The sequence below is a fragment of the Squalius cephalus genome, assembly GCF_949319135.1.
Source record: "Squalius cephalus genome assembly, chromosome: 4".
In the NCBI taxonomy this organism is placed as follows: domain Eukaryota; kingdom Metazoa; phylum Chordata; class Actinopteri; order Cypriniformes; family Leuciscidae; genus Squalius; species Squalius cephalus.
The window spans coordinates 44,956,257-44,970,388 of record NC_137125.1 but is presented as its reverse complement, the minus strand read 5'-3'; the positions used below and the strand labels follow the sequence as shown (position 1 = coordinate 44,970,388).

Sequence of the window (14,132 nt, the reverse complement as noted above, 5' to 3'; positions counted from 1 at the left end):
TCAAGCGACCTTGATGTGATCCACCTCTCATTAGTGATCCAAATAGTCAGGATTGATCTGATCTCAGTTGTTTTGTCAGTTAAAATCATACTTTTAATGGAAAAAAGAGAGTGTTTAATAGAAAATTACCTTACCACAAATGGTAAAACTATTAACAGGATATTTACAGTAAAATACTGTAAAGGAAATATTTAGGCTATATAATATTATATTCTGTCCAAAATGTATATCATATAATTTATTATATATTATAATAACATATATACATACATAGCCTACATATCTACAAAACATGTAAACAAATGTGAAATATTAAATCTAAAAAGATATACCAGATTTCCATAAAATGTAACCCTTCACAATCAAAGTAAACATCTGGCCAACAAGTTATACTAATAACTTAGCCTAACTAACAGAGATTTTTTTTAATATGTGCATTTACCCACTAACCTACACAGTTCGGGGACAGATAACAGCACATGAGTGAATCATAAAATTCATACAAAACAATAAAGGATCGTGTTAAATTATTTGAGTATTATGAGAACACTTTTACCTGTCATCACCACACAAATAAAATGATGTCCAAAAGATGGAGTATACATGCTATCCAAGTAGGCAGCTCACTAGGATTTGCAACACGGCCCCACTCTTCCTCTGTCTTCTCATAGACAGCAGTGTCTGTCTAGTCTGAGCTCCTCCCTCCTGCAGAAGCGAGCAGCACCTCCATTCAAACCCATCCAAACTCAAGGCATGAGCGTCTGCTCTTCCCCGCACAGCTGCTGCTGATCACCTACCTGCACAACAAATTCTGGATATTCGTCTTGTACTTTACACCCCTTTAAACCTTCAAAAAAGAGGCGAACTAAATCATTCTGGCCCTGAACACACACACAAGTGGTTTTCCTGACTGCAAACATGGCGAGTGCCTCATACCACATCTCTAATCTTTTGGAGAAAATGACATCCAGCGACAAGGATTTCAGGTCAGTCGTGATGCACATGTCTATATCGAGTGTTAAAGAGCATGCACGTTTATTTTCAGGGCTTGTGATGGCGTTTAAATGTTTGAATAAATAATGAAGCGATCGCAGAAAGTTTTAGGCCTCGTATCGCGCCCCTGTTGTTGTTTAGATTGACATGCTAAGCTAACAAGCTAACTCATACTGTACGGGGATTCATTTGGATTTTTTGCCGTTTAAAATTGTGCATGGGCCGTGCATTCACGGCTATAACTTGTTAATTTTCCCTCTCATGTTGGAATATAAGCTGTCAAACGTGTGTGTTTTAGTGTGGATGTTAGCAAGCTAGTGTTAGCCTATTAGCCTTAGCATTTCGTTTTGGTGGCACTGCACTGCACTCGACCTGTCATATCATTTGTAACGAGTACAATTATGTATTACAAACAATGGACAAAATTAGCAGAGTTGTTGAGTCAGTGCACCATTTTATGTAATTTGGTGTAATTTACTTTCCTCGTGTTCGTATAAGTTGGCTAATATTAGCATAAGTGCACGTCCATGAAATGTGCATAGAATTTAACTACATAAGCTACTTTTTAGAGAAGTTTGTATTGTATAGAATTGATATTGAATTCATGGTTTTTCTTTTATTAGGATCTCTGCATTCAGTGTTTCAGAAACAATTGTATCATTTATACATTTAAGTTAAAACAGGATTGACGTGTCATTCTTTTATAATTTTCTTATTTTCTTAAGTTGTTAATCGATTGTATTTGTTATTTGTGCAGACTGACACTTAAGGCAGAAGTTGACTTGTCCTTTGTAAGTTACAGGCTCTGTTAAATGGTTTAATATATATGATGGAAACAAGATTTTTTTTTAAATTTTTTAAATAATAATGATGGTAGATATTTCCCTCAATGTTATAACTATAATTATGCAACGGTCCTCATTGACTTTGTTCTGAGAATACTTGTCTGGTTTGAAATGCTGTCAAGGCCAGAAGCATGTGTAAATATGTTGATAACTGTTTAAAAGCATAATGATTATCATGAAATTGTAGTTCATAATCTAAATGGTCTATAGAGTTACAATTTGTAATATGTTCTGACATGCTTTTCTTTCTTTTGGGGGATTCCCTTTAAAGATGTCAGTATATTCAAGAGTACCCACCAGGAGGTTAATGGTTTGTGAGTTTTATACATATCTGACAGGAGTTTTCAAATGAATACTAATGCAGCCATCGGATCATATTTCCAGAGTCTACCCTGCCTGTCATTCACGTCAAACCACTTGCTGTTCTCATTCCAGCTCTTTCTGAATTTTACAAGATTTTACCCCTGGGAACATTTTGCTTACACACCATTCTAGGTCTCCTCTGTTGGTGTGTGCTGGCGTTCCCTCTCTCGCCCTGCTGTAGGAGCGTGCGTCTCATGCATTATTCAATCTTACTTAGGCTCTCTGGAATAAGAGATTCCATGCCTTCAAATATATGCCAAAGCAGACGCTTTTAGGACTCTGTGTGTGTGTGAGAGAGAGAGAGAGATGGCACGTATTAGGGTATGCAGAGGGTTTTCGCTCACATCACATGTGAGGTTTTGTGCTGAGGCTTTGATGTTGGCACCCAAAGACAAGATTTCATTTTAATCCACTCCACTTTCAGCTCAGAAGTGGATTATGAATTTAGCAAACCATGACAAGTGAGATGAAAAGGTGAAAATGCTTCAGTCAGTCCATTTGCTTTGACATAATGCCAGCAGCCCCTGCCATTCAGGTGGTTCTCACCTTTTTCTAGTCCTCTTTGTAGCAGCCATTCTGTTAGTGCTGAAGTCGCATGAAACCCTCTTTAAGTGTGTCACTGTGTCTGGACCATTGGGAAAAACGCCTTGCAACTGTTTACTTTTGCGAAAACTTATACAAGAAAATGCTGATGATGCTTGATTTTATCCATTGGGAAATGCTTGGATTATTCATTTTTCTTTATATGACAGGTGGTTGGAGGGTAGGGATTTACATTTTGGTGGGAGAAACTCTTTCTTCAAAAAAAAAAAGAAGTAAACTTATAAATGATTCATAACAAGTCCTTGTTTATTCCCTCAGATTCATGGCCACCAATGATTTGATGTCCGAGTTGCAGAAGGACTCCATAAAGTTGGATGATGATAGTGAACGGAAGGTGGTCAAAATGATCTTAAAGCTCCTGGAGGACAAGAATGGAGAGGTTCAGAATCTGGCTGTAAAATGGTAAGCTCTTTGCCATTGTTCATTTGTTTCAGTCCTGTGCTTGCATGAACTTGAAAGCTTCTCTTACTTGGGTGTTTTCAGTATGTCCTTCATGAATTGGCTTCAGTTTGTTCTATGAAAATGTTTTAATGTGAAATTGATTCATGCCACAGTGATTTAGTGTGAGGTATTGCGTTTTTTTATTTTTTTTTTTAACTTTGATTTATCTTGGTTGTTAGCCTTTGAGATTAACCTCTATTTTTTTTCCTTGATAGTTTTGAAGGGATTGCATGAATAAGTCACAGTAATCTCTTTTCATTTAATTCGGTCTTTGTGCTGAAATACAAGTAAACAAACACTCTTTTTAAACCTTATGGCAGTTAAAGCCATCTTGCGAATGGATTAACACTGACTTGTATGCTAAACAGAAAAAATTTGTAATGTACCATTTCGCAGTACAGACATTTTTGCAAGCAAACCAAATGTATACATTGCATAGTAATAGACAAATAGGAAGCATTTCACAGGTTGCACTAAAAGTTCTTATTTCTTGCAGTTTGGGCCCACTTGTCAGCAAAGTGAAGGAGTACCAGGTCGAAACCATTGTTGATACATTGTGTACAAACATGTTGTCAGATAAGGAGCAGCTTCGAGATATTTCTAGCATCGGCCTCAAAACGGTGATTGGAGAGCTCCCGCCAGCGTCCAGCGGTAAAACACGTTTTCCCTGCGTAATAATAATAATATTGCAGTTGTATTCCCCAACTGTGTTTGTTTCTCTATATTGTGATTTATGCACTGAGAATTAATTCACATGCATATGGCTATATTTAGTTATTTTCATGTTCTATCTTGCCTGCTAAGTCCATTTCTGTTTGCTTTAGGCTCTGCTCTTGCTGCTAGCGTTTGCAAAAAGATTACAGGCCGCCTCACAAGTGCCATTGCCAAGCAGGAGGATGTCTCAGTTCAGCTGGAAGCATTGGACATCATGGCAGACATGCTGTGCAGGTATGTCAGACAAGCCATGTGATGACTGCTGCTCTTGTTTAGACCAATTTTGCTTTTGAGTGCACATGGGCTCCTGCCAGGTAATTTCTTGATGTGTTTGTGCACACGCATCTGCCCTCTGTGACAGTTCTCAGTTGTCTTTTTCCTCAGTTCACTGAGCTGAGTATACTATAAAGGTCTTTTAGTTTAGATGCTGATGCTCGGCTCTGTTGTGTGGTAACTAATGGCAGACTTGGGTGAATGCATTTTGCATTTATACTTGCACACATACATTAGGCAGATGCTTTTATCCAAAGCGACTTTGAGATTTTTTGCCAGCTTCTGTGTGCCTTGGGAATTGAATTCACAACCACACAATTTCTATGCTTTATGAGCATTTATTATTTCTAATGCTTTACCAGTAAAGCTACACAGAATCATTTAAACATGAATCATGTATTTTCCCATGATTAGGATTTAAAGCCTGTTCACACTAAGAATGAAACTATAACAACTGTATTCACACCAGTGGATGATAACATTATCTTTATTCTAAGTTTATAGTTGTAGTTTTTGGAGGGAAATAAAGGAAATTTTGCATGCTATACATGCAGTATACTGTAGAAATAGTAGGAGTGTTAGTATGTTATAATCTAATAAAAAAGATAAACCAACCAAATTAGTGGTCATTATGTGGTCTTTGCAACTATCTCTTCTTTTGAATATCTAACATTGTTTGTGTTCAATCATCCAGACAAGGAGGCCTCTTAGTGAATTTCCACCCTTCCATTCTGAGCTGTCTGCTGCCTCAACTGACAAGCCCTCGCCTGGCAGTAAGGAAGAGGACCATCATAGCCCTGGGACACCTGGTCATGAGCTGCGGAAACTTGGTCTTTGTGGACCTCATCGAGCACTTACTATCCGAGCTCTCACGCAATGAGTCCATGTCAACCACGCGCACTTACATCCAGTGTATTGCTGCCATCAGCAGACAAGCTGGCCACAGAATCGGTGAGGCTCCCCCGTTGTTACAGACCTCAGTTAACTTAATGTCTTTGGGGTTCAAGACCTCATCTCAGTTACTCTTTAAGTGCTGAAAGCAATTTTAGTGTGCACTTATTGAAGCCATCATCTGTGATCTTCTCATACAGCTATTAGTTTCACCACTGATGCTGTAATTTAGTCTTTGCTGGAATGAGCTAAAGCAAATCAAAGCTATCCTCAAAGATCTTTAATGAAAATGATCCAATTATTACAATAGCTGTTTTTTTTGCTCAAAGCATAGTGTAAATACATTTGTGTAATGATATCCTCCCCTCCTAGGTATTGCCTTTTTACCATGGCTTGATCTTGAAGTCCAGAGTCCTTTCTCATGATAGAAAATGTTTCACTCAAGATTGAGGTCACCAGTGTTGACATTGAATCTTGATTACATTTCACTTTATGATTGCTCAGGTTGATGAGCAGTAGAAGTTATTCAGGCCGAGGTGTGCCATCTCTCTCGCCATCAGTTTTTCTTTGACAAGAAGTATTTTGACGTCATTCAAAGATATTTCGTTGATCTCTCTTTTCCACAGTTTTAAATAATTGATACAATAATAAAACACTTTGAAGTTATCCATAATTATTCACAACTTTTACCGTTTTCTACATTTCCACGGTTCCACCCCCACAGCACGATTATATATAGGGGGTATAAGCTTGAAGTCAACTCTCTTTGGAATATGACCGAACAAATTGCCAGAATGTAATTGTGTGACAGGAGATAGAACAATCTCCAGTACGGTCGTTATTACCCGTCACCTTGTCATCAACGTTGTTCCATTGCTGCGCTGCTAAGGCAGGCCATTTGGCACAAATGAAATGAAGTGAAAAGTCATTTAGGTTTGCTGCTGTGGTGCGCCGTTCCCCATCAGCCAATTACCGCCTACGTTTGATGAAACAAAGACAGCTGCGATTAAGATGCACAAGATTACTTCACTGGAATGCACTCAGTTGTTTTGTAGCTATCTCTTGGCGCTACAGTTTTAATTAAGTCTTTTTGTCATCTTAAGATTGTTTCTTTGATTGTGCTGAAAAAAGCAAGGCCTTTATCTTGCAGCTCTCCAAACTCAATTTTATTTCACAATGAATTATTACAGTTCGATGTTATGCTTTGCAACTGTCTGATGTGTGTGTAATGATGGTAATGACAACATGCTGATTTTATCCTGCAGGTGAGTATTTGGAGAAGATCATCCCATTGGTGGTGAAGTTCTGCAATGTTGATGATGATGAACTGAGGGAATACTGCATACAAGCTTTTGAGTCTTTCGTAAGGAGGTTAGTCTACATCTCCATCTAACCGCTGACATTTGTGAAAATTATATTTTCTATTAAAATATTACAATTTGAGTTTGTTTCTCATGATATTGTAATAGATGAGTTGGACCAGAGAGTGGGGGAAAAAAAGAGCAAATATTTGGTTATTTCTTAATTTTTATGACTACGTTATTCTGCTGTTTAGTAGTAGTATAGATAATAAGAATATTACCAACAAAAACGTAGCCATTGAAAAGCTGTAATCTTGAAGTTTCCTTGTTGCATGACTTATTTGGTTATGTTTAATAAAAAAAAACCTTATTGCTTTTGATTCCCAGGTGTCCAAAGGAAGTCTACCCACATGTCCCAACAGTCATTAGCATCTGTCTTAAGTATCTGACCTATGACCCCAACTACAACTATGATGACGAGGATGAAGATGAGAATGCAATGGATGCCGATGGTGTAGACGAAGATTATCAAGGTACGAGGCGGGGCTCATTTCTCCTCTCTGTCTGAGGGAAGAAGGATTTATTCTCTTTCCCAAACCAAAAGAGTCTGTTTAGCTGTAAGTTACCACCTCAGTTTGTTAGTTCTGGTGTGTGTTAGCCTCTGCTTGTCGCATAACAGTAATAACAATGAAAGCACCATATTGGTAATACAGCAGTCAGAGAGGCAGTCTGTCCATGTTTGAAGACAAAAAAAGTTGGACCTCTGCAAAGACTGTTTGCAAGACCATCAGAATTCAGCTTTTTGTTGGAGTGAATGGACGGTGGTAACTGGTCTGGTCTAGCAGCTTAAAATTATGCCTATGCTTTCACAGCTGATAAAATTGGCTCTGAGATTGGTTTGGGGGTACTGATTGTCCTGTAATGACTAGACAGGCTTAAACATTTGCCACCATTCCTCTGGCACCTTAGAGATTGTCAAGCCGGCACCTTTTCACCCTCCTTAATGCATGTGCTGAGCATGTCGTGCCACTTTCTTTGACAGAGGTTGTGCATTCTCTGAGTGAAAATGCTTTATTTAACCATTAGTGCTCTGAAGCACAACTGAGTGTGGATGTGCTAAGCGTTGCATGTTGAAAGTGTCGGAATGAAGTTTTTCATGTGGAAGCATGGTTAAAGAAATATGGGTTGCTGCACCGAAGAATTTGACAGGAGCAGACTATAATGACAAGCCCCTGTCCTAAAGCTTGTTAGACATTCACTGCATTCATGACTGCCTTTGTTCTACTTGATCTTTTTTGGCATCAAGGATTTTTATTTTCTGCCCCTATTGGAGTGTCACTTTCATCCATGAATCACATTCGTACCTATTTTCTGTTTTCTTTTCAATAATTGATTGTGCTGACTGTACACTAACTTGTAAGCAGCCTTAGGAGGCTCGTACAGTTTGGCAGCAGATTTGAGGGTATGTTTGTTTTTCTCTTTGAAGTCCACACTTCAGAAGTCCATGGTTTTCGTGTTTTGTGGTTCAGGGGACAAACTTGTAACCCTATATGTTCCACACTCTGAGTGTTTACAAAGAAATCCTTTTTGTAGCTGCTAGTTTGAGATGTATCTTGGTACCCAAACACATCTACATACATAATATGCCAACTGTTTTGGCCAATATGGAATAAAATATGAACAATATGAATAGTAGCAGTTGCAACAGATGGAGTTATTCAAATTAGTGGCTGTGATTATGATATAATCTAACTCCAAACAGGAAGTGACGATGAGTACAGTGATGATGACGACATGAGTTGGAAAGTGAGGAGAGCAGCAGCAAAATGCTTGGACGCCGTGGTGAGCACACGACATGAGATGTTACCCGAGTTCTACCGCACTGTTTCACCGGCGCTCATTGCCCGCTTTAAAGAACGGGAAGAAAACGTGAAGGCAGATGTGTTCCATGCCTACTTGTCCCTACTCAAGCAGACACGCCCTGCCCAGAGCTGGCTCTGTGACCCAGATGCCATGGAACAGGGAGAGACTCCTCTCACAATGCTTCAAATCCAGGTAGAGGAAAATTTACTTTTTTTTTTTTTTAACCTAGGACTGCTAATTCATACATATACACAGATTTGTTCTTGGCTGTTTGTGTTTTTGATGTACATTTTGCACATAAATTATTTGATGCTCAAGCTTTTAACGTTTTTTGCAATATATTATCATATATTGTATAATATAAGTCTTCATTGTAATGTACTGTGAAGACTATTTGGTGACAAAAACACTACTCCAGACATTTGGGATTCCTAATTATTAAAGTTCATTCATGAGTGTGATGTTTTGTGTGCCTTTGCAGGTGTCCATGATAGTGAAAGCATTGCACAAACAGATGAAGGAAAAAAGTGTTAAGACCCGGCAGTGCTGCTTCAACATGCTGACAGAATTAGTAAACGTGCTGCCAGGCGCCCTGACACAGCACATTCCTGTTCTCATCCCAGGTATGTGCCACAGGCAAGCTACTACATGTTAAAGCGAGTAGTCCTTCATTCCATGATCATTTGCTTAATTCTTGCCAAGTTTGACCAGCATTTTACCTTTATTTATAAAAGCACCATGGCATAAACCTGGAAATGTTTGGTCTTTTTTTTGGTTGGAAATCTTTCGTAGCCATTGTTAAGTTTCTCAATATTTGAAAATATTTGGAGTGACATTTGTGAATTTTATTCCATCTAGGAATCATATTTTCCCTCAACGATAAGTCGAGCTCTTCAAACCTGAAGATAGATGCCCTGTCTTGCTTGTATGTGATCCTGTGCAACCATCAACCTCAAGTCTTCCACCCCCATGTTCAGGCTATAGTGCCTCCTGTAGTTGCTTGTGTGGGTGATCCCTTTTATAAGATCACCTCTGAAGCACTGCTGGTCACCCAGCAGTTGGTCAAAGTCATTAGGCCCCTGGATCTAACAGATGCATTTGATGCCTCACCCTACATCACTGACCTTTTTGCTTGCACCATTAAAAGGCTGAAGGCAGCAGATATCGACCAGGAAGTCAAGGAGCGAGCTATTTCTTGTATGGGGCAAATTATCTGCAACCTCGGTGATAGCCTTGGTGCGGACCTACCAGGCACTCTCCTCATCTTCCTAGAGCGACTGAAGAACGAGATAACAAGGCTGACCACTGTCAAAGCTCTCACCCTCATCGCAGGTTCGCCGCTGAAGATCAACCTGAGGCCCATCTTGGGTGAGGCTGTTCCCATTCTTGCCTCCTTTCTGCGTAAGAACCAACGAGCATTAAAACTAAGCACACTGGCTGCACTGGACATTCTGGTCAAGAACTACAGCGATAGTGTAACACCGGCCATGATCGACGCTGTACTGGCTGAGCTGCCGCCTCTTATCAATGAAAGCGATATGCATGTCTCCCAGATGGCTATCAGCTTCCTCACCACGCTTGCACGAGTCCACCCTGACTCACTGTCTAAAATAAGTGGCTCTATTTTGGCTGAACTCATAGCTTTGGTCCGTTCACCGTTGCTGCAAGGTGGCGCTCTTAGTGCCATGCTGGAATTCTTCCAGGCTCTTGTAGCCACGGGAACTGCTAGCTTGGGCTACATGGACCTGCTACGTATGCTAACAGGTCCTGTGTATGCCCAGAGTGCAGCGCTCACCCATAAGCAATCCTACTACTCCATTGCAAAGTGTGTGGCCGCTCTCACCCGTGCATGTCCTAAAGAGGGCCCTGCAGTGGTGGGACAGTTCATTCAAGATGTGAAGAATTCGCGCTCCACCGACTCTATCAGATTGCTGGCTCTGCTTTCCCTGGGAGAGGTTGGTCATCATGTTGATCTGAGTGGCCAGCCTGAGCTGAAAACGGTCATCCTGGATGCCTTCTCTTCAGCCAGCGAAGAGGTCAAGTCGGCAGCTTCATATGCGTTAGGCAGCATAAGCGTGGGAAACCTCCCGGAGTACCTGCCCTTTGTCCTGCAAGAGATCTCTGGTCAGCCCAAGCGACAGTACCTGCTGTTGCACTCTCTCAAGGAAATAATCAGCTCTGCCTCGGTTGCAGGGCTCAAACCCTATGTAGAAAATGTGTGGGCACTGCTGCTCAAACACTGCGAGTGTACAGAAGAAGGCACAAGGAACGTGGTAGCTGAATGTCTGGGAAAGTTAACACTTATCGACCCAGAGACTCTTCTGCCCAGGCTAAAAGGCTATCTCTTATCAGGTGATCGTCAAACTCTGCCTGTTAAATCTGTATCAAAACACTGATACATTTCAGTTAAATAAAGTTCTTTATATCATAAACTTTATTATATAAAAATCTAAGTTTTGATTGAGGTGTTCTCTTTCTCTCCCCAGGATCATCTTATGCCAGGAGCTCAGTAGTTACAGCTGTTAAATTCACGATTTCTGATCACCCACAGACAATTGACCCCCTTCTTAAAAACTGCATAGGCAAGTACTAATTTGCACTATTTTGAATTTTGTCGAACACTTTTTAGAACTGTTTTTTATTGTAATATTATTGAAATACTTCTAGGTGATTTCTTGAAAACATTGGAAGATCCAGACCTCAATGTACGAAGAGTGGCTCTAGTTACCTTCAACTCTGCAGCTCATAACAAACCTTCACTTATTCGAGACCTGTTGGATACAGTTCTCCCTCATTTGTACAATGAGACCAAAGTGCGCAAAGAATTAATCAGAGAGGTAATCTGCCCTTTGTCCAAAGCGTATTGCTTTACTGTCTTTTTCAAACCTCAAAACTCAGTATAATTGCCTCTTTCTAGGTTGAGATGGGTCCGTTCAAACACACAGTGGACGATGGTCTGGATATCCGGAAGGCTGCATTTGAATGCATGTACACTCTTTTAGACAGCTGCCTTGATAGACTTGACATCTTTGAATTCTTAAACCATGTTGAAGATGGACTTAAGGACCATTACGATATCAAGGTAAGCCGTCAGAGTAATCCATGAATCTTTCATGAGACAGGCCTTTTGCCATGCAGAGCATTTAGCGACCACAGAAGATGAAAGAGTGAATTGATTAACAAAGATTCAGTGTGTGGTCATCAAAGGCATAAATGCATAATGCATTGACAACAAACAAGATCCAACCTTATTTTAAATGTACTTATTACCAGGTGTACTTTCACGATAATGAAGTAGAAGTGCTTTGTACTAGAAAATGTTGTATTTTAGGTTTAAATTGTTTACCTATCCATTTTAAACTTTAAAGTTATCAAGTTATGCATTTGTCTATCAAACCATGTGTTTTTGATAGTTACTAGGGACTTCAAAGATGCAGTGGGACCAAAATATATGCATAGGCTCATGAATCACAATGGTTTATAATTCCTAATGTTCTTTTTGCTCTATGAATGTCCTTACAGATGCTGACGTTCCTCATGCTGGCCAGATTATCTAGTTTGTGTCCCAGTGCAGTGTTACAGAGGTTGGACAGACTTGTGGAGCCCCTCAGGGCAACATGCACCACAAAGGTTTGCAAGATATTCATCAAACAATAAAATCAGACATAAAGCATTTTCTGTGTATATTGAAAATAGAGGAAATCTGAGGCATCTGTGGGTTTTCTTAGGGGAGCGAAAGTTTTAATACGGTTTGCAATATTTACAGATCCTCATCAATTCCCCTCTTTCTCCGTGTTTCTCAGTAATCACAAACAACTAGAAAGGTCATGAAACAGTCATGGCAATTAATTGCTCAAAAAGTGTGAGAGCCCTTTGATTTCTAATTATGAAGTTGGCTCATAACACCTTTTCTTTCCCAGGTAAAAGCCAACTCTGTAAAGCAGGAGTTTGAGAAGCAGGATGAGCTCAAACGATCTGCCATGCGGGCCGTAGTGGCCTTGCTAACCATCCCAGAGGCAGAGAAGAGCCCACTAATGAGCGAGTTCCAATCTCAAATCAGCTCCAACCCTGAGCTGGCCGCCATCTTTGACAGCATCCAGAGGGACTCCACCAGCGCTAATATGGAATCCATGGACACCAGTTAAATGACCACAACAATGTGCCCACTCCAAAAATCCACAAAGAAAACCAACCCTGGGGGACCCTTGTATTGTTCCATGCATTGCACTGAATCAAAAATAGGAGGAAAACTAAAATCTAAAATTAAGAAAAAGAAAAAAAAAAAAAACTAATGAAAGGACAGACATTGATCATACTAAGCTTCAAAGCTTATTTCCACATTCTTTTTTTTCTATAAACAACAGGAAAATTGCCTCAATTGTTCATTGTTCTCCATTCCTCCCCCACCATTTTTTTATTAATTTTTTCTGGTCGTTTTCATAATTTCTGAGACTCGGTCACCTGAAAATGATTTGACCACAGTATTTGTGTTACCATGGGAGATTCGTTCTTTACATTCTAGGCTGCCGACGACTCAATCGGGATCTACAGGGGTAAACGATAGCACTCAGTGAATTTGAATCGTTTCAGAACCATGTTTTTTTTTCCTGTCATGTTTCTTATAAGACAAGTTTTATTAGGTTTTTGTACGATTTGAATGTCATTTCTCCTCTTTTTACTGTTGACAGCTTAAGTACAGAGCGAGATAAGTCTTAGAAATATTATCCCGAAGAGGTGTGGCATAGTTAGGGTGTTTCATTGGATGAGTGGCTGCTTATTCTTCTTTCATTGCATTTCATTACATTCCCACTGTCTGCAGAACTGCGAGTCATAAGCATGTCACACATCCAGAGAATGAGAATTCAGCTACGCACGATTTGCATATTTTTCTTTTTCTATTTGATGATAGTTTTGTTTGGCTCCAGCATATAGAGGTAAAATATGACATTGAACATTGTTATGAGAAAATATTGCCCTGTATGGAACGCACATATTGTGAATAAAATGAGTGGAGAATATTTTATCAAGTGCTCAACTGTATTCAGAAACCATAAGGGTGTTGCTCTCGCTGTTTAGATCCACTATTAAGATGCTGCCTTGTTTGAACTCCTCACCTGTAAAATTGGTTGGGAATATAATTTTTTTTTTTTTAAATAGAGCTAGTTTAACTTACCGCAATACTCTGAGTACTGTTTAATGTGCAGGTCTCTCTTTGAGGATATTTGTAAGCTGGGCAAATTAACACCACCATACATCTCACCGTATAGCTGATCAACGGGTGACTGAAGTTTGAATCCGATACCCTGGAAATCACAGTGTGTATAATGCACAATCTAGGTTTATTTGTGTAGTCATGTATGCACAGCGTTTACATTCATTGAAGTGTGACAGTACGGCAATGTTCCTCCGTAAGAAATCAATAAAAGGCTCATTGCTGCCTGCATCCAAATGTCATTTTATGGTCCTTCTACGACAGTTAGAACCATCATAATGGCTGATGCATATTGCTCACAAAAATGACAAGAGTTGGCTGAAATTGCCAGTTCCAATCTGCTTGGCTGACTTAATTCGACTTCTGGAAATGAAGGCGCACAGATTTTTTTTTTATTAGCACTTTTGAGGAAGAACTGCTCTGGATTTGATTAAAAGGTTAGTAGCATCACATTTTTGTTTTTAGGCTCATAGTAGCTGTAATCTATTAAATTCAAGTCTGAATTAATCAATACTTAAGGACAAATATAAAGTCCATACATGTTTTCCATTATTTTTCGTTTTTATATACAGCTGTTCATGGAGACTGCTGCACTATTTTAATGCATTGGCCAGAATAATCGGCAGTATGGAG

General features: G+C 39.6%; 1 protein-coding gene across 1 annotated transcript; it reads left to right on the top strand.

Moving 5' to 3' along the window:
* The first annotated feature begins 707 nt into the window (after positions 1 to 707).
* On the top strand, positions 708 to 13,729 carry cand1 (cullin-associated and neddylation-dissociated 1). The gene is made up of 15 exons (XM_079869475.1): positions 708 to 986; positions 3,063 to 3,206; positions 3,742 to 3,896; positions 4,070 to 4,193; positions 4,927 to 5,183; positions 6,389 to 6,494; positions 6,812 to 6,957; positions 8,187 to 8,479; positions 8,769 to 8,910; positions 9,146 to 10,639; positions 10,774 to 10,869; positions 10,955 to 11,124; positions 11,205 to 11,369; positions 11,810 to 11,917; positions 12,208 to 13,729. Exons 1-15 carry the CDS (start codon positions 919 to 921, stop codon positions 12,430 to 12,432), a joined length of 3,693 nt encoding a protein of 1,230 aa, XP_079725601.1. The 5' UTR covers positions 708 to 918; the 3' UTR covers positions 12,433 to 13,729.
* Positions 13,730 to 14,132: the final 403 nt, after the last annotated feature.